The sequence below is a fragment of the Tachyglossus aculeatus genome, chromosome 22, assembly GCF_015852505.1.
Source record: "Tachyglossus aculeatus isolate mTacAcu1 chromosome 22, mTacAcu1.pri, whole genome shotgun sequence".
In the NCBI taxonomy this organism is placed as follows: Eukaryota; Metazoa; Chordata; class Mammalia; order Monotremata; family Tachyglossidae; genus Tachyglossus; species Tachyglossus aculeatus.
In genome coordinates, this window is record NC_052087.1 from 44,994,746 (window position 1) to 45,020,822 (window position 26,077).

The following is a 26,077-nucleotide window of genomic DNA, read 5'->3' on the forward strand; positions in this document are numbered from 1 at the left end:
ATCAAGAGAGTCAATCCACTCAAACCGCTTTTTCATTGAAATAAGTCAACAAGAGCTTAGTCCCTGAGCATCATATTTCTTCATAAAAGGACACATTTAACATCTTAGCTATTTAAAGTCCAAATTTACATGACTGTCACATTACATTGGCCCCCTTTTTCTGTCCATTCTTTTTGACACACTTTAAGGACCTAAAATAGCTGAGGAAAGCAAATGTCAACTGTGTCCTGAAATTTATATGTGTGAGAGAATTGGAATAAGTAGAAATGTAATATATTGTTTACTGTATCAAGTGCCCCCTGTTCTCTAAAGGTCAAAAGCACTGCAACCTTAGAGTTACAGTTTCTGATTGTTCCCAGGGTTAAATACATTATCAAAATTAATGGTTTAAACCCCTCAACCCTCAGATATATGAGTATTCATGCCTCCATCTGCTGAACTGTTCAACTAAAAATAGAATTCTTTGGCCTTCGCTCTCCTAAGGCCATGCCCCTGAGACACAGTGAACAGTGTTTTGGATCAGCACCCAATAGTACAGCAAAAGGTCGTTACTGTGTCTGTAATTTAAAAAAAAAATCAGAATAGGCTAACTTGAGGGACTTTTCTTTTTAAGCACCTTTTAGTCCTTTGAATGCACATGTCAGGCTTCTAAGATGAACCAGGACACCTTTAGGAACTGCCCAAGACTCCCTATCTTTACCCAACAATGCCTCTCCCTGGCTTCAAAGCCTTATTGAAGGCATATCTCCTCCAAGAGGCCTTCCCCAACTAAGTTCTCCTTTCCTCTTCTCCAATCACCTTCTGCAGCGCCCTGATTTGCTCCCTTTATTCATCACCCCCTTCCAGCCCCACAGCCTTTATGTCCATATCTTGTAATTTAGTTATTTATATTAACATCTGTCTCCCCCTCTAGACTGTAAGCTCATTGTGAGCAGGGACTGTGTCTACAGTTATACTGTACTCTTCATTTGTACATTGCTCTGCACCCAGTAAGCTCTCAATAAATACGATTTGACTAACTAAAAGGACTGAATGACAAGTGATCTGCTGCCCCAGGGAGATTTGGGCGGGGGGGGGGGGGGGGGACACTCCAGACAAGGGTGTGGTTCTTTCTATGACCCTTCTGTTTAGGACTGACCCTGCCTAATATAATTGTAATGCTTCATTAGAATCAACAGTTGATGGTAGTTGTTGACAGAGCTGGGCCATTTCCTTGTTTAGCCTAAAGAGTCTTTGTAATGGGTGGGGGTAGCTAAAAGAAAATGAAAGCGGTTTTTTTAAACAATAAAAAAGCATGTTGCAACTCCCCCCTCTCCCCCCAACCCCTACACCACTTCTTTTTTTGTGTGTGTGTTTTTCCTGGTCTTGCCCAATACTGAATGTAGGGAGGTCTGTGGGGACCTGATGAGCTGTGTGTCAACAGAGCTGGGATGGGATATCCCAGTGACAGGGTTGGATGCCTGTGCTGAAAGCTTGGGAAATCTGCCTGGCAGGCAAGCTTGGCCTTTCGGAGCCGGACAGCTAGGCAGCGGGCCTGGCAAAGGTTTTCTCGAGAACCATGGAAAACATGAGAAATGGGATGAAGGAGAAATGGGGCAATGAGAAAGGGTAGAGTGCAAGAGAGGCTCGGAGATGAGCATCGATAATCCCGAGCCATGAGCTCATGAACCCGAGCCACGATGGATTCCATTTCAATGCAAGCAGCTGGCATGGGACATGTGATTTGCAGATGGATCTGCAGTGGTACGCAAACGGCTGGGCATATTTGGCATACGTGCATTTAGGTTTGTACTTGCCAGCTCCCTGAAAGAAGCCAGATTTTAAACTCTGGAGTGAGTGCGAGACAGACAGATAGACAGATACTTGGGCAGGGAGAGTAAAAGAGAAGTAGAAAGTCAGAGACAGAGAGACAGAAGCAGAGAAGCATAAATAGAGAAACTTTTCCCTACCTTTCCAACCCACCCTTGACCTTAAAGAAGCAGTGTGGCCCAGTGGATAAAGCATGGGCCTGGAAGGACCCAGATTCTAGTCCCGGCTCTGTCAGTTGTCTGCTGTGTGACCTTGGCAAGTTGCTTTACTTCTCTGTAACTCAGTTACTTCATCTATAAAATGGGGATTAAGTTTGGGAGCCCCATGGGGCACATGGACTGTTTCCAACCTTAGTTTGTAGCTACCCCAGTGTTTAGTACAATGTTTGGCACATAGTAAGTGCTTAACAAATATCTTATAATAATGATAAATTACAATTATTATTATTATAGTGCTGTCTGTTAAACACTTACTATGTTCCAGGCACTGTTCTAGGAATTGGGGTTGATACAAGATAATCAGGTCCCACATAGGGCTCACAGTCTAAGAAGGAGGAATAGCAGGTATTGAGTCCCCTTTTTGCAGATAAGGGAACTGAGGCAGAGTGAAGTGATTTGCCCAAGGTCACACAGCAGTTAAGTTGAGGAGTCTGGATTAGAACCCATGTCCACTGATTCTCAGGCCCGTGTTTTTTTACACTTGGCCACTCCAGCACTCAGAACAGTGCTTTGCACATAGTAAGCACTTAATAAATGCCATCATTATTATTACTAAGAGTAAACCGGAGTAGCAACAGTTCTTGTCCTGTCCTATGGACTGACATTCAGTCCTGCACTCTCCCTATCCTTGAACATAATTTCTCATCCAGTTCCCCAAATATATTTCTGCTCCTGAATTTCACATCATCAGAACTCAACTTTCTAACTGCATGATGTTAAATATTCTAGACTCGGCTTAGAGAAACAGACTGAGGCTAATTCTCTCCCTCCATGGTTTAATCCCTGTCTGTTTGGGAATAAGAGACTTTCATGAAGAAAGACTCTTAAAACAAAAATGAGTTAACCTATCTCTGTTGTTTTGAAGAATACTTTGGTTTCTAGAGTGATTTAATATTTCTTAGCCCTTTCACATCAATGATCTCATTTTATTCTCACAGCTTCCCTTTGAAGTAGGGAGAAACAGGTATTATTATTCCCATTTTACACCTGAGGAAAATGTGACTTCCCTAAAGTTACCCAACAAGGCCAATCAATCAACAGTATTTATCGAGAGCTTACTGTCTGGGACAAGTCAAAACAACAGAGCTGGTAGATTTCTTCCCTGCCCACAATGATCTTACAGTCTAGAGAGGGAAAAAGACAATAAAATAAATAATGGATATGTAAATAAGTGCTGAGAAGCTGAGGGTGGGGCAAATGCCTGGGCTTCAAGGCTCTCCATCACCTCGCCCCCTCCTACCTCACCTCCCTTCTCTCCTTCTACTGCCCAGCCCGCACCCTCCGCTCCTCCACCACTAATCTCCTCACTGTACCTCGCTCTCGCCTGTCCCGCCATCGACCCCCGGCCCACGTCATCCCCCGGGCCTGGAATGCCCTCCCTCTGCCCATCCGCCGCGCTAGCTCTCTTCCTCCCTTCAAGGCCCTGCTGAGAGCTCACCTCCTCCAGGAGGCCTTCCCAGACTGAGCCCCTTCTTTCCTCTCCCCCTCGTCCCCCTCTCCATCCCCCCGTCTTACCTCCTTCCCTTCCCCACAGCACCTGTATATATGTATATATGGTTGTACATATTTATTACTCTATTTATTTATTTATTTATTTATTTTGCTTGTACACTTCTATCCTACTTATTTTATTTTGTTGGTATGTTTGGTTCTGTTCTCTGTCTCCCCCTTTTAGACTGTGAGCCCACTGTTGGGTAGGGACTGTCTCTCTGTGATGCCAATTTGTACTTCCCAAGCGCTTAGTACAGTGCTCTGCACATAGTAAGTGCTCAATAAATACGATTGATTGATTGATTGATGGAGAAGGAGAGGGAATACCTAGGGTTCGTGACCCTCGCCTCGATTTTCCTTCCTCTTTGACCAGGCTGCCTCCACTGGAAGCACAGGTGTTAACCTCTAAGCCCAACCATTTTCTTTCTGCTGTTTTGCTCCTGCTAGTCATTAATGTGAGGATGAAGAGGTAGACTGAGGAAGGAGCCCTGATAATTGGGTAAGGAGACTATAAGATTGGGAAAAAAGATGACTCGGCCACCTTGGCATATTGTAACTTCATTTCATCTGTCCCACTTGGGCACATTCTTCCACATTTCAGGGACCTACCGCAATTGCAGAGGATTGTGGGTTCTAATGAAGAAAGTAGCATCTGACAAGCATAAGAGAACCAGTCTTGGGCCCAACCGGGGATCACGAGAGTAGATGGTGATCCAGACATTCAACTTGAAAAACTTCCCTTTGTACCCACCTCTGAAGTCTCTATAAGTTGGAAGGCATTCGATTTGGATTTTTTCTCTTTATGAAGTCAAGTCCTTGCCTTTTGATCGGCAAAATGAACCAGGAGTAAGGAATAAACTATTGCTCTAGCCTTAAGGTGCCTACTTTAAAAGGAAGTTAGGCGTACAACTGTCCAACCAAATCCCCACCCACAGAAGCAGCAATGGAAGCATTCATACCTCAATCTTTTTGTGGTTGTAAGAGTGGCCACCACCATGTTCAAAGGTGTCCAAATTCCTGCCATAACGTTCACTTAGGCCCTTTAGTCTTGGACTAATTTGTGGGTGGGAGGCATGACCTTTCTGTTTAGTAGCATAGTCAGCAAAAAAACAAAACAAAAAAAAAACATACTGTCAGAAACCTGAGAAACGAAACCAAGCATTTCTAAACTCGGGGTCACTCACCACCCCAAGAAATGTGGAATTGAGGAGCTTGGGGATTCCGCCTCTTCTTTTTACAGAAACCTAGTGTTCTGTTTGCCCCTAAACCAACATGACCTACTGTTTTTGCTGTTTTCTATTTTGACTTTTGCTTTTTGTATTTCTTCTAGCAAAAGAAAAAAACTACTAAATCAAGATTTCTCTTTAAAGTACAGATGTGGGAAGAGGAGGCAGTTGGGCTCACCATTTTTAATTACCCAAGCTTTCCCCTAAGTTTTCACAGGCCACTGCACATTCTTTGGGAGTTTTTGTGGGGGGTTTTTTGGGGAGGGGGCTGTAAATTGGGACTGCTGTGCACTGTTGAGCAGCCCCTGCCCCAACCCTAGTGTCTAATGTGGGTGGGTATTTTGCAAAAAGCTTCCCCATATTTTGATGTGAAAAATGAATATAATTTGAAGTGACAAATAATAGCTGAGAATTCTTTGTGCTTAAAAATGTTTAAGGAATGAAGAGGGCAGTGAAATGTCAAGGCTCCAATAATCATCCCTACTCAGATGTATCTACCCGAGTTTACTGAAGTGGATAAATAAAACAGGCAAAGAAACTGAGTGTGGGTTTCCTGGAATTTCCCCTGTTGCTCCTTAAAGTGGCTGCTATCACATTCTCCAAACCTTTACATACTCCTGGCTATTTTTAGGGTGCCTATCATTGCACTGACACATTTATATAAAGTAAAATAAAAACAGTTCTTTATGAGGGTGATCAGAAATTTGGAGTGTGATTCCATTTAATTTAACACTGAATTGCATGTAAAGGAGAAAGGACCCCATGACCCAAGCAGGGACACAGCTCAGACTTCTGACTGGCATTCCACCAGCCAAATGAATGGAAAGGTTGAGACTGCATAAACGCAGAAGCAACGAGTTTACCATAGATGGAGCAGACACAGCTGAACCCAGGTAGGGGGTAGATTAGAACAGTGCTTGGCACATGGTAAGCGCTTAACAAATACCATCATTATTAATATTCTAAGATTTCTTCCCCTTCCCCCCTACACTACAACGCCCCCAAAAACCAACAAAGACAGCTCACTACATTGACAGTAAAATGCCTACAAATAATCCGGGCCACTGAAGAAAATCTGGATGAAAAGTGAAGTGGGGAAAAAAAAAGTATTTTTTTAATGTGTCATCTGACAACCGGGCACATAAACTTTAACATTATTAACTTGCTTGATACAGAATACCCAGTGCTAAGTCATAATACCATTTCCCCTGTTAAAATATTGAAGTTGGCAGCAGGCTCTCGTATTTGCTGTGTTGTAAGTACATAAGGTGTTAATCCTTCTGGGCTATGCTTAAAAAATTATTTAACATTCAGGCCATTATTTAGCATACAGCTGGTTAGCAGTTTTCCACTAAAGGGTTGGCTTGTGTCCCATATTTTTTTTTTTTTGTTCTGGCACATACCTGGAGTTGTAAAGGGCTGAGTCCAGAAGCAGCAGCAGCTGCCATTGTTGATGGAATGAACTGTACAGGATAGTTATCACCTGTCGGATAGAACAATGCATACAGGTTTAGACAATGAGCTGAGAAGAGCCGTGGACAAGTACAAACAAGGTTTCTGCATTGCCTGTGTGCTACCACGCTGCTCTAAGCCCAAACATCTGCAGAAACAAAAGGCAGAGTTGGGCACGGGCTTGCAGGACTACCTTGGAACTTTCTGTTAGCAGATATAGCTGGTAGGCAAACTGGCAAAACATAAATGTGATGTTTAAAAAAAATTAAATGTGCAATTCAAGCATGTTCACTCCATTACAAATCATGTAATACATCATTTATGGGAGTTAAAAAACATTCCTAAAGCCAACTTAACACCCACCAGACCAAGAAAGCGTTGGTTTTTGTTTTGTTGTTTTTTTTTCTTCGAGCAACGGTTAATTTATGAGAACACTTTGTCTCTCTAGTTCACAAGCTAGCTCAATTTTGAAGCAAGATTACAAAGTTTTGGCCTCCTGACTTATTTGGGGGCAGCTAAGGGATGGGGAAAAGCAAAATCTGATTTAAAAAGGGCAAAAACTTCAGAGAACTTCTTTGGCAGGGGAAGAAGAGTCTTTTCTGCCTACCTTCTCTTAAGGGTTTTACTTTGAGGAACTGGAGCCACGTTGCCCTTTTGAGGGAAGAGACTGTGTCTTTAAAAATCAATACTGCTCACCACTTAGCACAGCATCAAGCAGTTGGTGCATTCTTCTTGTTAATAATCTGATTAAATTGTCATTCATTGTGAATGGGAGACTACATGAAGAGCCCAGTGGATATCGTGCATGACTGAGTAGAGTTTATGCTACATCATAATGCACTAAGAACTTGGACACTCCCATTATTGGTGCCTTGACTTGTGATTGTGACTCTCTAAAGAGACACACACACACACACACACACACACACACACACACGCAATTCAGTAGCTGCAAGAATTCAGAAATGCTGCCAAAGAGCACAGTTTGACAGTGGGACCTGTAACAAAAATTAATACAGTGATGGATAAATTACACAATAACAGTGATTTAATGGAGTATCACTTTGGCTCCAGCTACTTATTTTAAAGTCAGTGTTATGTACTATCTCCAGGCTATATTTTAATAGGCTGCTCCTCTGCACATTTTTGACATTTATAATCATCAAGCTGCTTTGCATGAACTTTTTCACTTTGAAAGCAAAATGGAATAATGAAGACGCAACTGGAGGGAACCAGAGTAATTGAACTTTCTAGACTGTGAGCCCGTTGTTGGATAGGGACCGTCTCTATATGTTGCCAACTTGTACTTCCCAAGCACTTAGTACAGTGCTCTACACACAGTAAGTGCTCAATAAATACAATTGAATGAATGAACCTGGAGCTTTAAAAGCTGTAACTTTGCCTTCTCCCCCCAACTCCCCTCCCCGCCCCAAACACACACAGAGACACAGACATCTGAAGCCTTCAAGAGTTACCAAGTCTTTGGAACTCCCTGTGTTTGCCCCATAAAGTGTTACTGTCAGCCCAATGTAAATTTTAAGTCGCTTTCACTTTTTAACAAATTGTTAGCTTCTAATCCACATGGTCTCTTTGCATCATATCCATAATACCTCATCAGACCATTGAGCACAGTGTGTGCTTGTACACAGTCCAGTAACAATTGGCTTCTGATTGCATAGGGAGCTCTGCTACAATGCATTCACTAACACTATATTGTGCTGGTGTCCTATGGCGTAATGTTTCAAATATCTGATCTTATTTTTCCTCCTTCCATGAGGCTGATTTTAGTTCTCTGGGCTTTTTTTTTTTGTTGTTGTTTTTTAACAGATAACTAGACCAGAATTTTTTTTATAGTAAATGACTGTCTCTTTATGCTTAAATAATTCTACTGATCTCCTTGATATTTAAACTAAATTATCTGAATAAAGAATATCCTAGTCTAAGTTAAATAGTGTTTCTTTCATCAATATCTTCCCAGGTTAAAAATAATTACAAAGATGTTGAATTAATGATGCTTTAAATAGAAAAAAAAATCCCCATTCAAGCTATCAGCATGGACTGCCTCACGGAACATTTCGGAGCTGTTCTTTCTTTAAATATCATGAATTATTCATCCCTGTTCCGCACCACAATCCCTCCCCCCTTTGTAAGTTTAATACCAGTTGTTTTATTTGTACTAAAACATTTTCCATGTCAAACAGATTTAAAAAAAAATCAAACTCTAAAAGAATTCCCCACGGCACTCCTTTTTCATAGCTGTCATGCTTCTATGGTTTGAAATAGCTGAGTTTTTTTTATAGTTTTTGGCATGGCAGTTAATTTATTAGTATCTCTACCACACCCTGTAGTACTCTCCAGCTCACCTGCTGGCTAAAAACAGCTTTCTCTCTACTGTTGACAAGCACAATTTTTCAAATGTTTTTTAGCCAAATTATAGTGTTGCTCCTTTCTTCTGACTTGAATTTGACCACCTGAATATAATTTGGAGCCTGCCTGGTCTGACTGGTGGGTCATTGTGTTAACATCCAATCCAGAAATGAAGAAACTGGAGCAATAAAGCAAATTGCAAACACCCAGTAGTAAAAGATGAAGGATCAGTGGCCGTGTGTGTGTGTGTCCGTCTGTCTGTGTCAGAGTGTGCTCGCACACGTCCGTGTGTTTTAAAGGAATTAGGCTGCTCTGATGTCACTAGTGATTTTAATTTTTAATTACAGAAGGTACATGCTTTCCCTCTAATTTTCTTAGTATGGGAGTGGATCAAGAAGGCTCTCAGTAGCTGACTTGGCAAGAAATCAGTCAACATGTTGTAGCAATTTTTTTCAAATTTGTTTCTGGATTCGAAATGCTTGCGTGAGGACCCATTCTTTTAAAAATGTGTACAAAGGAAGATGAAGCGTGTTGAAACAGGTTGGCTTTTAAGTACTGGTGTGTTCTGGCCTTTGATACCTGGGGTGTGAGATGAGAGCCTCAAAAAGCAAATCTGAACAATAATACCCATTCTGTAAGCTGATCTCTCTAGTCTCTCTGGCTTTGTTGATTGTCTGCTTGAATCCAGCTTCTATTGTTGAGCTAGAAATTGGTGTTTACAAGCCCTGAAGAGTTTATCAGACATTGTTTTACTTTTCCGAGGAAGCTACCATCTAAGTCTGTGGGAGCAGGACACCCTCCTTGGGTCTGACCAAGTAAATTATTTCTTTTTACTGAAAGTAACAATAAAGATCAGTAGACTATGCACAGGAGGAGGTGAACATAGGCTGATGGATGAGGCTCCATTAAAGTCAGTGGGGTCAAATCCTGCTCTTAACTATTTTTGATCAATTTGGGAAAACAATCTCCTCCTCTTTGAGGGCTGAGAGCCCCAGAGAGCAGCATTTAGACCTTTCTCAACTGATTTTTCCTCTCTTCTTCTCTCCAACGCACACGGTAGAACTGAATCGGTAATACCCTGGGTTGGTGATTTTGGAGGCCCCCTCCTGTTTGTTTGGAAACTTTGGAGACATCATCCAGAAAACCCCTTCCAATTTATCTACCCTTGATAGAAATGAGACCAAATTATAAGGGTAGAGTTGACCTGTATGTCAAATGTAAGTTTCTTCCCTTCACCCCCTTCACAGAAAGATATTTCAGACAGAATGTCGGAGCCAAGGTCACGTGAAAGCAGTTGTTCCTACACATTCCTCCCCCATCGTAGTGGAGGAGAAGATGGCATCATTTCAGATGGTTTGCTTGATGGATACCAGGGTGTCAATCAACTCTATATCAATCCAGCGCTTGGAACAGTGCTTTGCACATAGTAAGCATTTAATAAATGCCATCATTATCATTATTATTTAGGATAGCTAAACCCACCCTTTGGAGGTGGGATCAATGAGCCCTGGTTGATTTCAGCCCAATAGCCATTCATTCATTCATTCATTCAATCAAACTTAAGAGCTTACTATGTGCAGAGCACTGCACTATGCACTTGGGAGAGTACCATACAACAAGAAGCAGACACATTCCCTGTCCACAATGAGCTTACAGTCTAGATGTAAATTTTGATGACGTAAAATTAACCCACATGATAGTCAAATTTGGAAGTAAGACTACAAAAATCTCCAAGAGGAGAGGAAGGAGGTGAAGATCTCAACTTATTCATTCATTCATTCATTCAATCGTATTTATTGAGCACTTACTGTGTGCAGAGCACTGTACTAAACGCTTGGGAAGTACAATTCAGCAACAAAGACAATCCCTGCCCACAATGGGCTCACAGTCTCCCAGGTAGGGAAGGTATCATTACTCTTTGCCAGAGATCAATATCCAGTGGCCAATTGGCATTGCAAAGATGCCAACAATGATGTTGCGTTCCTACTCTGGTTTAATACTTGGATTTTCTAAAGGTTGGGTTCAAGGCAAGTTTGAGTAGAGGTAAGGGGACCTATTTTCCTCGTCATTTTGAATGCCTTGATCAATCTAGTTAGTGTTCCTCCAAACACTGCTCTTTTGTGAAGACTGAAGGATTTCATGTGGTCAGGAGCCTGAATTGAAGGGCAAGAAACACTAGATCTTATTACTACACTGCAGACAGGATGGGTGTTTCTAGAGTTCCCATCATGCAAATAAGGACCCGATCCATCCAGAGGACATGCTGGAAAAGGGACATGAGAAGCAGAGTGGCCTAGTGGATAGAGCACAGGCCTGGGAGTCAGAGGACCTGGGTTCTATCCCAGCTCTGTCACTTGACTGCTGTGTGACCTTGGGCAAGTCACTTAATATCTCTGTGTCTCAGTTACTTCAACTGTAAAATGGGTATTAATGCTGGGAGCCTCATGTGGGACATGGACTGTGCCCAACCTGATTAGCTTGTATCTACCCCAGCGCTTAGTACCATGTCTGGCACATAGTAAGTACTTAACAAATGCCACAGAAAAACGGATGAAGTAGGATGTACAGTCCTGTAAGAGAGATGGGGAGAAACATCCCTCACCTAAAAATCACTGACTAATGTTCTCTGAATCTTCAATAATGCTTTGCTCAAGGTGATCTCTGAGCACAGGTAAAACAGTGAACAACATAAATGATATGAAGAAAAGTAGCATGGCCTAGAGGAAAGAGCAGGGGCCTGGGACACAGATGACCTGGGATCTAATCCCAGCTCTGCCACACTTCTCCTGAGTGACCTTGGGCAAACACTTTATATTTCTGTGCCTCAGTTTCCTTATCTGTTAAATGGGAATCAAATCCTACTCCCCACTACTTAGACTGTGAGCCCCATGTGAGACGGGGACTGTGTCCAACCTGAGTAACTTGTATCTACCCCAGTGATGTAATGCTGGGCACACAGTAAGAGCTTACAAGAATAATAATAATAATAATAATAATAATGATTTGTGCCTTGCCACTGAGGAAGTAGATGCCTAGCACAGAATGAAAGTGAGAATTCAGTGCCCATTATTATCATCGTCATTATTATTATTATATTTGTTAAGTGCTCATGTGCCAGGCATTGTACTAAGGGCTGGGATAGAAATAAGGTAATAATAATTACTACTAATAATAATTTTTGGTATTTGTTAAGTGCTTACTATGTGCCAAGCACTGTTCTAAGCACTGGGAGAGATACAAGGTAATCAGGTTGTCCAACATGGGGTTCACAGTCTTAATCCCTATTTTCCAGATGAGGTTACCTAGGCACAGAGAAGTTAAGTGACTTGCCCAAAGTCACACAGCTGACAAGTGGCGGAGCCGGGATTAGAACTCATGACCTCTGACTCCCAAGCCCGTGCTCTTCCCACTGAGCCATGCTGCTTCCAATCAGGTTGGATACAGGGCTTGTTCCACAAAGGGCTCTCAGCCTTAACCCCCATTTTACAGATGAAGTACCTGAGACTCAGAGAAATTAAGTAACTTGCCCAAGGTCACAGAGCAGACAAGTGGCAGAGCCAGGATTAGAATTCAGGTCCTTCTGACTCCCAGGTCTGTGCTCTATCCACTAGCCCATGCTGCTTCTCAGCAGCACCTACCAGTTCCTGGGATTAATCTGTCCTCTTCAGTATATCTTGCTGCTTGAACTTTGTTGTTTTGGGAGGTTTTTGAGGGGATAAAATATTACTGCTTTTTTTTCTCAAATATGGGGCTCAAAACAGTTTCCCTTATAAAGAGCTACCCCTGGCCCTGCTGTTTTAATAACATTAATAAAATTATGCCTACTTTTGACAGTTGATTTTTTTTTCTAGTAAGTCAAATGGAGTGCTCCCATTGAGACCCCTAAAGACCATACTCCTTTGGAAAGACTCACAGACCTGGTGACAGCACAAAGCCCTGTATGACCCCCAGAGTTGTCAGCATTGTGTTAATCACATGAGGATGAGGAGATGGTTTAATCCTAATCTGTAAACTTCTCTCCCAAGGCCAGACTAGCTCCAAACTTCCTCCTGGAAAATGCTATTTCAAAGGGCAGAGGGGACAAAGTCAATCACCACTAACCTCACTAGTCTAACTGGTTCTGAGGATCTACTGACTTGCTCAAAGCTCGGGGCAAGTAAAGATTCACTATGAGACTGGTGTGGCTGACAATCAACTGATCAAAATTACTGAGCATTTACTTTATGCAGAGCACTGTTGTAGGTGCTTAGGAAAGTACAATATAATAGATTTGGTAGACCTGATCTTTGTCCATCCAGGCACTGGCTCACCAAGATTTTCCCTGGCATCCCAGCGGTCAAGTCAGTCCCTGACCTTTTCTGATTAATTAATAAATCAATCATATTTACTGTGCGCTTACCGTGTGCAGAGCACTGTAAATTGTACTCTAGTACAATATAACGTTGCTGGGTCTGGTGTTGAGCCAATCCCCTGGATGAATAATCATGTGATTCTATTCACCTTCTTTGGCATTGCCCAAGGGGATGCCAATTTTATGATAGCTTTTATTGGACTAGAAATAGGCATTTTAGGAACTGGATCAAGTCTCTCTGTATTAAACCAGATTAGCACCAGGTTTTTTGTTTTGTTTTTTTTTTAAATGGTATTTGTTCAGTGCTTATTGTGTGCCAGGGGTAGACACAAGCTTATCGAGTTGGACACAGTGGAGGTCCCACATAGGGCTCACAGTCTTAATCCCCATTTTACAGATGTGTTAACTGAAGCCCAGAGAAGTGAAGTGACTTGCCCAAGGTCACAGAGCAGACAAGTGGTGGAGCTGGGATCAGAACTCCTGACCTGACTCCCAGGCCCATGCTCTGTCCACTAGGCCATGCTGCTTCTCTGCTTCTCACTGCCTGCGGTAAGTTCGCATCAGAAATGCCCTAGTGAGGAGTTAGACTAAATTCCTTGAGGGTATTAACTCTAGTGTACTCTCCCAAGCACATAGTTCAGTTCTCTAGGCAGAATAAGTGCTTAGTAAATACTATTGATGGACTGAGTTGTTATAAGAAACAACCACAGGATGAGATCACAACGATAGGATGTTTAAAATCTACAGACAAACTTTGACTCTCCTCAGAAGGAGAGGAAAAGTGTTAAACAACAGAAATGCAGACAATTCATCGAAACAACGATCCACTTCCTAAAGTGATTTCCTGCACCCAAATGCAGCAGGTAACATTTAAAGCTCCATGGCAGCCTTAAATAGAGTTTTGGCAAAACCCCTGGTGTTTCGTATGCTCTTTTCATTAAAAAAAGCCGCTGCCTGAGCTCAGTTTGTAAACTCTGTTTGATTTTCAGGGAAACCGCAGCACTCAGATTTGGTGGTTAATATTGTCAGGTTAATATGCTAAAAAGAGCTTGACAAGAAAATTATTACTGAGCAGAACAAGGTCGCTGCTTCTGGGCTGAGGTCACTTAGGAAGAATGCACAAACAAAAATAAGGTTGACTTTTATTTACTTAACTATCTTCTTACATTGGATTCCTTTGGCAACATATCTTCAAACATTTAAAGTCCTGTTTACAAGGAGGCTCTGAAAGTAGCTTCAAACCATTATACTCCTAATTGAATTCCCCAGGAGTCCAGTAAACTCAGAGGAATAAAGAAAGAAATCATAACATTTGCTAAAATCATCTCCAAACATATTTCACTGCAAGGTTATGTGGCTGGCTTTGAGTCTTAATGATGAATGCGAATGAACTCCTGCATACTTTATTATTTAGACTGAAGTAAAACAAAGAGTTGCCTATTGGGGCAAACTAATGAATTTAAACAAGTTTCTACTTTCTTTTAAAATAAAAAGAATCGGGATCCATTCCATTGTGTGTGGCCATCAGCTTCTCATCTCAACGTCTTAAATTCAATTACAGAGATCTTCCACAAACAGTAGCTGCTTTTGGTCAAGATAACAGAGATCTGACAAAAATGACTCCGCTTCCTAAAGAAAGGAGCATGGCTCTGTTCCAAATGAGACGCCCAGGTAATTGTGGACTTCAGAAGGAAGATATGTACGGTTTCCGACAAGCCAATTAGGCTACTGCTTCCTGTACATTGGGACGGGGGTAATCAACGGAACTCGGAAAACTTCCACTCGTTTTCCTTAGTCCCTTCCTTTGGTCACTGTGTGCATCCTGTGGATCACAAGCAAATGCAACCTAGATTCCTTAGCACTTCCAAGCAATCGCATGTCCTTGTCAGCTTACCTGGTTTGTAAGTTATTCCCGGGGGGAAGAGGAATCCCTGCTGGGCAGCAGCAGCAGCTGCCAGTGTCCGCTGGTCGTGTGGAAAAATTGGGATCATAAGCGGAGGCATATGACCCTGAACCTGCTGAACAGAAGAGAGCCTATGATCAGACAGAGTGCAAATTTGTCTTGACAGGTATTTTCCAACCCTGAGAGTGTCTGGTGTTCAACAGACACCTGGCACCTTCTTCTCAATGGAAAACCCGCCATTCGAAGCCCTCACCCACATGGCTTCCCTCCATCTTGGAGGCAGAACCACTCTCATGAGCTCCTCTTTCCCCTGCTTCCTCCGAAATTCGACTGGGTGATGTTTTGCAAAGCAAAAGAAGTATTCAGCCGGTGTCCCCTGACACTCCAGGCAGACACAGACTAAATCAGGTGGGGTTTGCCCTATCAGATATTTCATTGTTCCTGGTTTTACCATCTAAAATTTTTAATTTAGGGCCTTGGGTCTTAAAATGATGTCTTGTGGTTATACATTCCAAGCGCAGTGTTTCCCCCCAACCTCCCTGACCCCCAATTCAGGTATCTCATTTCAAAGTCTCACTGGTGGATGTTAAACAGTTTCCTAGACAACACCCCTGCTCTTCAGATTTAAGGCTACTACATCTTGGCTCCCAATTAAACTAATATCCTTCGCCATATACACCTCGCTGTAACATATAAATTGCTTGTCTGTCTAAGCAGTTTTATAGCTTTATGCACTATCACACAGCTCAGTAATTATGGAGTTGTATTCAGAGAGCATTTCAGAATAAATCCCACTAAATCAAATTTCATTTGACCTTAATATATGTATCAAAGAGCACAAAAATGCAAAAGCAGAAAATTCTTCACCTTATATCAGTATTTGTATTCCGTATAGAGAAAATGAGGGCTGTGACAGAATCATGTCTGTTAAAATCACATTTTAATTTCCTAGTTTCTTTCTTTATGCTATCCACACTGAACTGTCAGCAGATTGGATCCCGTGCAGTTTGTGTCTCAACCCTTAATGCACTGTGATATCATTAGGGTTGGGTGGCAGGATTTTTCTGATTAAAGGAAAGTAAACATGGAAAGGGTTATATATCAAAACTCGGAAGTGGAGAAAGGAATTATGCTTTCAGCCAGACAGGGTTTGTGGCCTCCATCCTGCCATAAAAGGACAGCATTACATCCTATTACAGAGTCAAACTCAACTTCAAGTGGTTTTTTTTTCCATTTAATTCCTAAATCTTTTTTGGTCTGATCCCATATGTTGACCTGTGACACTGTTTAAATAGTGCCAAATTTCCCTGTCATACCCCTGTTCCTTTCCCAACCACTGATGCAGTGCAGAAATGCTACTGTGTGTGTCTAGGAAGCTTAATTTACCAACAACTCTTCTCAGGGGAAAGCCCTAAGATGTAGGTTAATAAAGGTCAAACAAAAAACAAACACTTTACAGTATTTTTCTGAATTCATTTCTCAGGAAAATCAACTTATAATAAAAAGGTCTTTGTGCAATTACCGCCTTGCCACTGGGGCGTGAAAGAAACTAGCTTTGGGCAGCTATTTATTTCATTTCAGCTGAGGTAAGCCTGGTTTTGAACATTACTGCATGAGCCTAACTTGGTTAAATCAGAGCTGAGCTCCCTAGTGCACAGCCCTGCCCTTTAACTTTTGATAACAGAACTAGTTCTGTTGTACAATCCTAGTTTGTGTTTGCCAGCTCCAGCCCAAGAAGGCAAAGCAGCATCGTTGTCCTTTGCCAGGAACGCAAACACACTGGCTTCATGGAGGGGGAAAACAAAATGGGCTTCATTTCCGCTTGCTGGAAAAGTGGATCCGATGTTTCCATTTCCCTCAAGGGAGCTCTCCTGGGAGATTACAGTGCTTGGGGAGATTACAGTGCTCTGCATACAGTAAAAGCTCAATTAGTACAGTTGAATGAACTTGTGAAAAGTCTTCACCAACTGCATATGCTTGGAAAATCCTAGAAGGCCTTCTCCAGTTAATGTTGAATCTCAGAATCTTAAGAGATCCTTTTCTTTGAGGCAGCAAAAAATGAAATTGCTTACCAACGCTACCTCGAGAAAGAGACACTTTGGCAGTTCCAGAAGCCTTTCGAAGAGTATAACTAAGGGATTATATTCAAATATGTTAAAGTCTCTTCTCATTGTTTCGCCTTTTGACATTCAGGTCCCAGAGACAGTTAGTTGGGGAAGAGAAAGGATAATTTATCCTTTCCTGCCTTAACTCAGCCCTCTCTTCTGCCAGACAAAACTATTTCTCCTCCCTTATTGACACCCATGCCCATCACCCCCGCCAGCTCTTCCGTACATTCAACTCCCTTCTCAGGCCCCCGGATCCTCCCCCTCCTCCTTCCCTCACCCCCAACGATCTGGCCTCCTACTTCATTAACAAAATTAAATCCATCAGGTCCGACCTCCCCAAAGTCTCTTCCCCCCCTTCTCCAACCCCCCAGCTCTCAACACTCTCTGCTACTCTCCCATCCTTCCCAGCAGTACCCTCAGAGGAGCTCTCCTCCCTCCTCTCAAGTGCTACTCCGGCCACCTGTGCTTCTGACCCCATTCCCTCTCATCTCATGAAATCTCTCGCTCCATCCCTTCTCCCCTCCTTAACTTCCATCTTCAACCGCTCACTCTCCACTGGTTCCTTCCCCTCTGCCTTCAAACATGCCCATGTCTCTCCCATCCTAAAAAAACCCTCTCTTGACCCCACCTCACCTTCTAGTTATCGCCCCATATCCCTCCTACCATTCCTTTCCAAACTCCTTGAACGAGTTGTCTACACGCGCTGCCTAGAATTCCTCAACAACAACTCTCTCCTCGACCCCCTCCAGTCTGGCTTCCGTCCCCTACATTCCACGGAAACTGCCCTCTCAAAGCACTCCCTTGGTGACCTCATTCGCTTCCACAGCTTCAACTATCATCTCTACGCTGATGACACCCAGATCTACATCTCTGCCCCTGCTCTCTCCCCCTCTCTCCAGGCTCGCATCTCCGCCTGCCTTCAGGACATCTCCATCTGGATGGCTACCCGCCACCTAAAGCTCAACATGTCGAAGACTGAACTCCTTGTCTTCCCTCCCAAACCTTGCCCTCTCCCTGACTTTCCCATCTCTGTTGACGGCACTACCATCCTTCCCGTCTCACAAGCCCGCAACCTTGGTGTCATCCTCGACTCCACTCTCTCATTCACCCCTCACATCCAAGCCGTCACCAAAACCTGCCGGTCTCAGCTCCGCAACATTGCCAAGATCTGCCCTTTCCTCTCCATCCATACCGCTACCCTGCTCATTCAAGCTCTCATCCTATCCCGTCTGGACTACTTCATCAGCCTTCTCTCTGATCTCCCATCCTCAGGTCTCTCTCCACTTCAATCCATACTTCATGCTGCTGCCCGGATTATCTTTGTCCAGAAACGCTCTGGGCATATTACTCCCCTCCTCAAAAATCTCCAGTGGCTACCAATCAATCTGTGCATCAGGCAGAAACTCCTCACCCTGGGCTTCAAGGCTCTCCATCACCTCGCCCCCTCCTACCTCACCTCCCTTCTCTCCTTCTACAGCCTACCCCGCACCCTCCGCTCCTCCGCCGCTAATCTCCTCACCGTACCTCGTTCTCGCCTGTCCCGCCATCGACCCCCGGCCCACATCATCCCCCGGGCCTGGAATGCCCTCCCTCTGCCCATCCGCCAAGCTAGCTCTCTTCGTCCCTTCAAGGCCCTGCTGAGAGCTCACCTCCTCCAGGAGGCCTTCCCAGACTGAGCCCCTTCCTTCCTCTCCCCCTCGCCCCCCTCTCCATTCCCCCCATCTTACCCCCTTCCCTTCCCCACAGCACCTGTACATATGTATATATGTTTATACATATTTATTACTCTATTTATTTATTTTACTTGTACATATCTATTCTATTTATTTTATTTTGTTAGTATGTTTGGTTTTGTTCTCTGTCTCCCCCTTTTAGACTGTGAGCCCACTGTTAGGTAGGGACTGTCTCTATGTGTTGCCAATTCGTACTTCCCAAGCGCTTAGTACAGTGCTCTGCACATAGTAAGCGCTCAATAAATACGATTGATTGATTGATTGATTGTTCTAAGCGCCGGGCACTGTTGATAGTGTAGGTTGAAAGGAGAAAAATTACAAAGTCATCAAATAATGAAGTGAATAATGGTTGTCTTCCTATTGGCCCTAGGATGAAACATGCAAAGAAATGGTCCTTAATAGCAGACCCTGATTCTTTGAAAAGGCATTTTTCTTCCTCAAGTTGATTTCTGAAGATACTTTTAAAATTAACAGCTATAATCCCTGGGACGTCTGGGTGGAAATGACCAGATTACTGTATCAGCCTCCTTGCTGACCTCCCTGTCTCTTTTCTCTCCCCATTTCAGTCCATACTTCACTCCGCTGCCTGGATCATTTTCCTACAGAAATGTTCAGACCATGTTTCCCCACTCCTCAAGAACCTCCAGTGGTTTTCCATCTACCTCGGCATCAAACAAAAACTCCTCACCATTGGCTTTAAAGAACTCAATCATCCCCCCCCCCCCCCCCCCCCCCCCCACCAGCCCCACAGCACTTAGGTACATATCTGTGATTTATTCATTTATATTAATGTCTGTCTCCCCTACCTCTGGACTGTAACCTCACTGTGGGCATGGAATGTCTGTTCTATTGTACTCTCCCAAGCTCTTAGTACATTGCACTTTGCACATAGTAAGCGCTCAACAAATCCAACTGAATGAATGAACTGACCATTACATTACCGAACAGAGGAATTTTAGGTGCAAATCCTTGTGCTATAGGGGTTTGATCAATTATTTCTCATCAGTGCACTTGTTTTTTAAATGGTAGTTATTAAGCATTTACCATATGCTTGGCATTGTACATTGGGTTAGATACAAGATAATCAGATTACACACAATCCCTGTCCCACAGAGGGCTCACAGTCTTAATCCCACCTTTACAAATGAGGTAACTGAGGCACAGAAAAGTTAACTGACTTGCCCAAGGTCACAGAACAGACAAGTGATGGAGTCAGGATTAGGACCCAGGTCATCTGACTCAAAGGCCTGTGCTCTTTCTGCTAGGCCACGTTGCTTCTCTCAATAAAGAGGTCATCCTGAAGACTCAATGCTCTACAATAACTGTAGAAGGGCCATACTTAGGCACATGTGAGGAAAAGGAAACATCATAGCCCATATGTATATATAATAATAATTATGGCATTTGTTAAGCACCTACTATGTGCAAAGTACTGTTCTAAGCACTGGGGAGGATACACGGTGATCAGGTTGTCCCACGTGGGGCTCACAGTCTTAATCCCCATTTTACAGGTGAGGTAACCAAGGCACAGAGAAGTTAAGTGACTTGCCCAAAGTCACACAGCTGACAAGCAGCGGAGCCGCGATTAGAACCCATGACCTCTGACTCCCAAGCCCTGGCTCTTTCCACTGAGCCACACTGCTTCCCATGAAGTAAGGTATAGGGTATATTTTATATACCCTATAAACCAATCCTATCTGTAACTGATTTATGTGTCTCCTCCACTACATCGTAAGCTCCTTTAGGGCAGAGTTCACGCATATTAATTCCACAGTACTATTCTGAGTGCTCAGCACAGTTCTTTGCACCAAGGAAGAACTCAATAAATTCTATTGATGGATTGTTTCAGAGTGCCATGTTCTTATTTTAACTAATTTGGGAGAGTCTGCAGTTGGGTAGAATTTTATTTGGAGTTGGGATGGATTCTCACTCTAATAATAATCAATCAGTCAGTGGCATCTATTGAGGGCTTATTGTGTGCAGAACACCATACTAAGCGCTTGGGAGAATACAGTACAGCAGAGTTAGAAGTCATGTTCCCTTCCCATGAGGGGTTTACAATCCAGATTGGGAGACAGACATTAATATATATGAATGAATTACAAATATCTACATGAGTAATGATAATAATAATAATAATAATAATAATAATAATGGTATTTGTTCAGCGCTTACTTTGTGCCAAGCACTGTTCTAAGAACTGGGGGGGATACAAGGTCATCAGGTTGTCCCACGTGGGGCTCACAGTCTTAATACCCATTTGACAGATGAGGGAACTGAAGCACAGAGAAGTTAAGTGACTTGCCCAAAGTCACACAGCCGACAAGTGGGGGAGTGGGGATTAGGAGAAGCTGCTGTGGCTCAGTGGAAAGGGCCTGGGCTTTGGAGTCAGAGGTCATGGGTTCAAATCCCAGCTCTGCCAACTGTCAGCTGTGTGACTTTGGGCAAGTCACTTCACTTCTCTGTGTCTCAGTTACCTCATCTGTAAAATGGGGGTTAAAATTGTGAGCCCGTCGTGGGACAACCTGATCACCTTGAAATCTCCCCAGCGCTTAGAACAGTGCTTTGCACATAGTAAGCGCTTAACAAATACCAACATTATTATTATTATGAGAACCCATGACCTCTGGCTCCCAAGCCTGGGCTCTTCCCACTGAGCCATGCAGCTATTTACCATTGACTGAGAATAGAAAGGTGTGGCAGGCATAGTGGAGAGAGCACAGGCCTGGGAATCAGAAGATCATGGGTTCTAATCCCAGCTATGTCACTTATCTGCTGTGTGAACTTGGGAAGTCACTTCACTTCTCTGTGCCTCACTTACCTCATCTGTAAAATGGGGATGGAGACTGTGAGCCCCAGGTGGACTAGGGACTTTGTCTAACCCGATCTGCTTGTAGCCAACCCAGCAGTTAGTACAGTGCCTGGCACAGAGTAAGCGCTGAACAAGTACCACAATTATTATTATTATTATTATCAGAAAGAATGTGGTGCTGGGAGCCGGTGGGCCCAGGTTCAATCAATCAAGCAAACAAGCAAACAAGCATACTTATTGAGTGCTTACTGTGTACAGAACACTGAACTAAGTGTTGGAAGAGTACAATATAAGGCAGTAGATATACACGTTCCCTGCCCACAATGAGGTTACAGTCTAGAGGGATATTCGTTCTTCCTGTGCTCCTGGCCCCAATGCCTGACCTAGAGAAAATCATTAATCTCTTTTTGCTTCATCTTCCTCATCATAAAATGGGGATAACAATACCTGTCTCTCCCTACCTCACAGAAATGTTGTGAGGAAAAAAATGAGATCAATAATGAGATCAATAATGCCCAAAGAACTCTGAAAAATAAAATGCATAATTCAAATCCATTCAATCGATCAATCAATTAACCCTATACTGAGCACTTACTGTGTGAAGAGCCCTATAATAAGTGCTTGGGAGAGGACAATTCAAAAGAATACAAGGTAACTATTCCTCTTAAATTGAAAAATTAACCTTGGCCAAGGATAAATAGTATGATTTTCCATTTTTGTCCAGTTGTTCATTCGGTTGTTTTTTAGACTCAGATCACTAGAAATGCCCTTGGCTAAAACACAGGTATAAGACAAGGGCAATGACTCTCAGAGCACATTAAATTAAAAATAAAAAAATACTAGGGCTTAACGATCTTACAAGGGTTGCTGGAGTTCTCAGGGTCTTCAGAGAGTATCTCCAACTATAGCAGTGTTTAAGAGAGGTAACCACTTCATCCAGTCAGGAAGATGCAAGGAAAAGGACCTGCTTTAAAGTACCAGAAGGATATTTATCTCTCCAAGAGGCTGGATGTTCTTGGAGGGTTCTGAGTGTTGAATGTATTGAGAGAGGATGAAAGGAGCATTGAGAAGAAGAGAAAAGTTCCAGGGACTTAGGCTTACCAAAAATTACAGGATCACAAAAATCAACCTGGGACAACTGGCCACTTTCCTCCCAAGAAAGACACTTTCCTGGCATTTTTTAAGCCCTTACTATGTGTCAAGAACTGTTCTGTCATGAATTGTTCTAAGCACTAGGGTAGATAGAAGCCCCTGTCCTATATCGGGCTCACAGTTTAAGAAGGGAGGAAGAAGAGAGAAGCAATGTGGCTTATTGGATAGAGCATGGGCCTGGGTGTCAGACCGAGGTTCTAACTCCATCTCCACCACATGTCTGCTGTGTTTCCTTGGGAAAGTCACTTAACTTCTCTGGGCCTCAGCTGAATGAATAAAATGGAGATTAAGAGTGTGAGTCTCATGTGGGACAGGGACTGTGTCTAACCTGATTAACTTGTATCTACCCCAGGGTTTAAAACAGTGTGTGGCACATAGTAACTGCTTAACAAGTACCACAATTATTATTATTATTCTTAGGTATTGAATCCCCATTTTAATGATGATAATAATAGTAATGGTATTCGTTAAGCACTTATTATGTGTCAGGCACCGTACACAAGCAAATCGGGTTGGGCACATTCCCTATCCCTCATGGGGCTCACAGTCCCAATCCCCATTTTACAGATGAGGTAACTGAGGCACAGAGAAGTGAAGCGCCTTGCCCAGAGTCACACAGCAGACAAGTGGCGGAGCCAGGATTAGAACCCATGACTGGGGAAGCAGCGTGGCTCAGTAGAAAAGAGCATGGGCTTTGGAGTCAGAGGTCATGGGTTCAAATCCAACACCACCAACTGTCAGCTGTGTGACTTTGGGCAAGTCACTTCACTTCTCTGTGCCTCAGTTCCCTCATCTGTAAAACGAAGATGAAGACTGTGAGCCCCCCGTGGGACAACCTGATCACCTTGTAACCTCCCCAGCGCTTAGAACAGTGCTTTGCACATAGTAAGCGCTTAATAAATGCCATCATTATTATTATTATTATTATGACCTTCTGACTCCCAGGCCCGTGCTCTATCCACTATGCCATGCTGCTTCTTGTTTTATAGTTTAGGAAACTGAGGTACAGAAAGTTATGTGACTTGCCCAAGATGACACTGCAGACAAGTGGTGGAGCTGGAATTAGAACACAGGTACTCTAGGCCTGTACTCTTTCCATGAGGCTGCTGCCCATGAATTCAGACTTATCTACAGAATGCAGTAAAGGTAGGTCTCAAGTCAGTAGCTTGGAAATAGAAAGGATTCTGCCATACGTCTCAAAGTATCGAAAATGACTAGCAGCGCAGAAGAGTTCAAACACATCCCAAGAAAAAACACTCGCATGCCTCACATCAATCTATCTTCCTTCTAGAATCAATCAATGGTATTTATTGAGTGTTTACTATGTGCAAAACAGTGCACTAAGCCCTTGGGAGAGTACAATAACAAAGTGTTGGTAGACCTAATCCCTGCCCACAAAGAGTTTACAGTCTATTATCCCCCCCCCCCCGCCCCCGCCTTTAGTCTTCCTTCAAATAGCCTATTGTATTAATGAATTAATTACTAATGTGGCCTAGTGGAAAGAGCTTGGGCCTGGGAGTGTGAGGACCTAGACTGTGAGCCCACTGTTGGGTAGGGACTGTCTCTATATGTTGCCAACTTGTACTTCCCAAGCGCTTAGTACAGTGCTCTGCACACAGTAAGCGCTCAATAAATACGATTGATTGATTGATTGATTGACCTGGATTCTAATCCCATCACCACCACTTGCCTGCTCTGTGACCCTGGGCAAAACACTTGACTTACCTGTGCCTCGGTTCCCTCATATGCAAAATGGGGATTCAATACCTGTTCTCACTTCTCCTTAGCCTGTGAGCTTTATGTGGGAGCTGATTATTTGGTACCTACCCCAGTGCTTAGAACGGTGCTTGACTCAAAGTAAACACTTAACAAATGCCACAATTATTATCTTTATCACTATTACTTCCAAATCATTTATGTTTTACATTTTTGAACATATCATGAATCAGAAATATGTGAAGTGCTGACTTTCAACAACTGAAAAAAACACCTGTTTTACATATTTAAATGAAGTTTTCAGTTTTTTATCTGAAGTTATTGAACTTCTAAATAGTACCTACTTATTCTGATGAACAAGGTTCCCGGCAGAACCTTACTTTCTAGATATCTAGGGACTCTATGTAAAAGTAGTTCCTAGTCAATTCAAGCGAACAGTGGTTACTGGTGTCACCAAGAATTAACCTAAAAAGATGAAAATCATATTATTGTTGAATCCAATGATCATGGACACTGATCAGACAAACAGCAGTGTGAGAAAGAAACCCCGACGATATGTCAGTGTTTAATCACTGCACGTGAAAGAAATCAAATATCTGCCCCAAAGACCGACTGCCCATTAATGTGAACCTTCCAACTCTCGCTCCAAAGCCTTTCCTCTTGGAAGGGCGGGGGAATGCATTCTTTATCAAATCGGCTACATGCCCAGAAATTTTAATTGCCAGGATGTTCCTCAGGTCTTTCGGAAAATCAAGACAGCAGCAGATGCGCATGAAACACTTAGACTGTCTCTTCCCATTCGTAAAAATAGCGCATTGTTACATCGACACTTTCCCCTTTTGTCTCCTTTGTGCTAAGTTGTTGATGATGCCATTTTTTGCCATCTGCCCCAGAGCTTCATTAAAGATACATGAATGGGCTAACTGGCCTGATATCTTGTGAGGAACAGGTGCTATTGTTTGTCCCTGAAGACTTGTGCTAAAGATCTGACTCAGAATACTTGAGAAAGAGCATCTGCAGCAGTCAGTCAGAGAGTAACTTGGCAGGAACCTCGCTCTGTGCTAATATGCAAACAGAGTGACACTCAAGGGGGACTCATTTTCTCCTTCATAAAGATTATTTAACTTTTTTAGAATTGGGCAACAAGTCTTTGTATTTGAAAATCAGGCGCCTCTTAAGTGACTATTCTTGGGTTGCAGAGACATAGCGAGACAATTCCTGTCCACGTCTGTATCTCCAAATAAATCAACTTTCACACATTTTAATTTAGGAGGAATTCCTCAAATTATTGTAAAGTTCATTTCCACTGCAAAATAAGCACAAGAAAATTCCCTTAATGACCCTTTTATTTATTGCAAAGAACAAACCAGGGCCATTTTTCTACCAAATTACAAGTGGAGAACTGCGGTTTCTGTAACAGCAGAAACAAAGACCAAAGAAACCATAGAACTGTATCAGTGACCCCAGAGCCATTCATAATCCAGCCTGGGAGAGCTGGTCCCATAACTGAAAAGTTACTAAGGCATTTCTAGCCTCTTAACATTCCCCAGAGGATTCAGCAAATGTCCAGCAATGTTGGTTGCAGGCTAACTGAGCAATGAATTTTCTTGCTTCTGAGGAATTTGGCAGGCTCCAGAAGGGGAAAAAATGATCTGGGGAAGAAGTTTATGAGTGCAAATTATTCAGAAAAGAATGAAGCCAGTGTGGATTTACCCAAGGTAAATTCTCCAGATCCTGGG

At 42.9% G+C, this 26,077-nt stretch overlaps 1 protein-coding gene across 1 annotated transcript in view; it reads right to left on the reverse strand.

Moving 5' to 3' along the window:
• Nucleotides 1–26,077, reverse strand: part of SOX6 (SRY-box transcription factor 6) — a 379,449-nt gene that overhangs the window by 126,247 nt on the left and 227,125 nt on the right. Inside the window, exons 7-9 of the mRNA XM_038764241.1 lie at nt 14,809–14,929; nt 6,148–6,227; nt 4,478–4,600 (exon numbers count right to left, since the gene is read on the reverse strand). Of these exons, the coding sequence (XP_038620169.1) occupies nt 4,478–4,600; nt 6,148–6,227; nt 14,809–14,929 (324 nt within the window). The remainder of the gene's footprint in view (nt 1–4,477; nt 4,601–6,147; nt 6,228–14,808; nt 14,930–26,077) is intronic.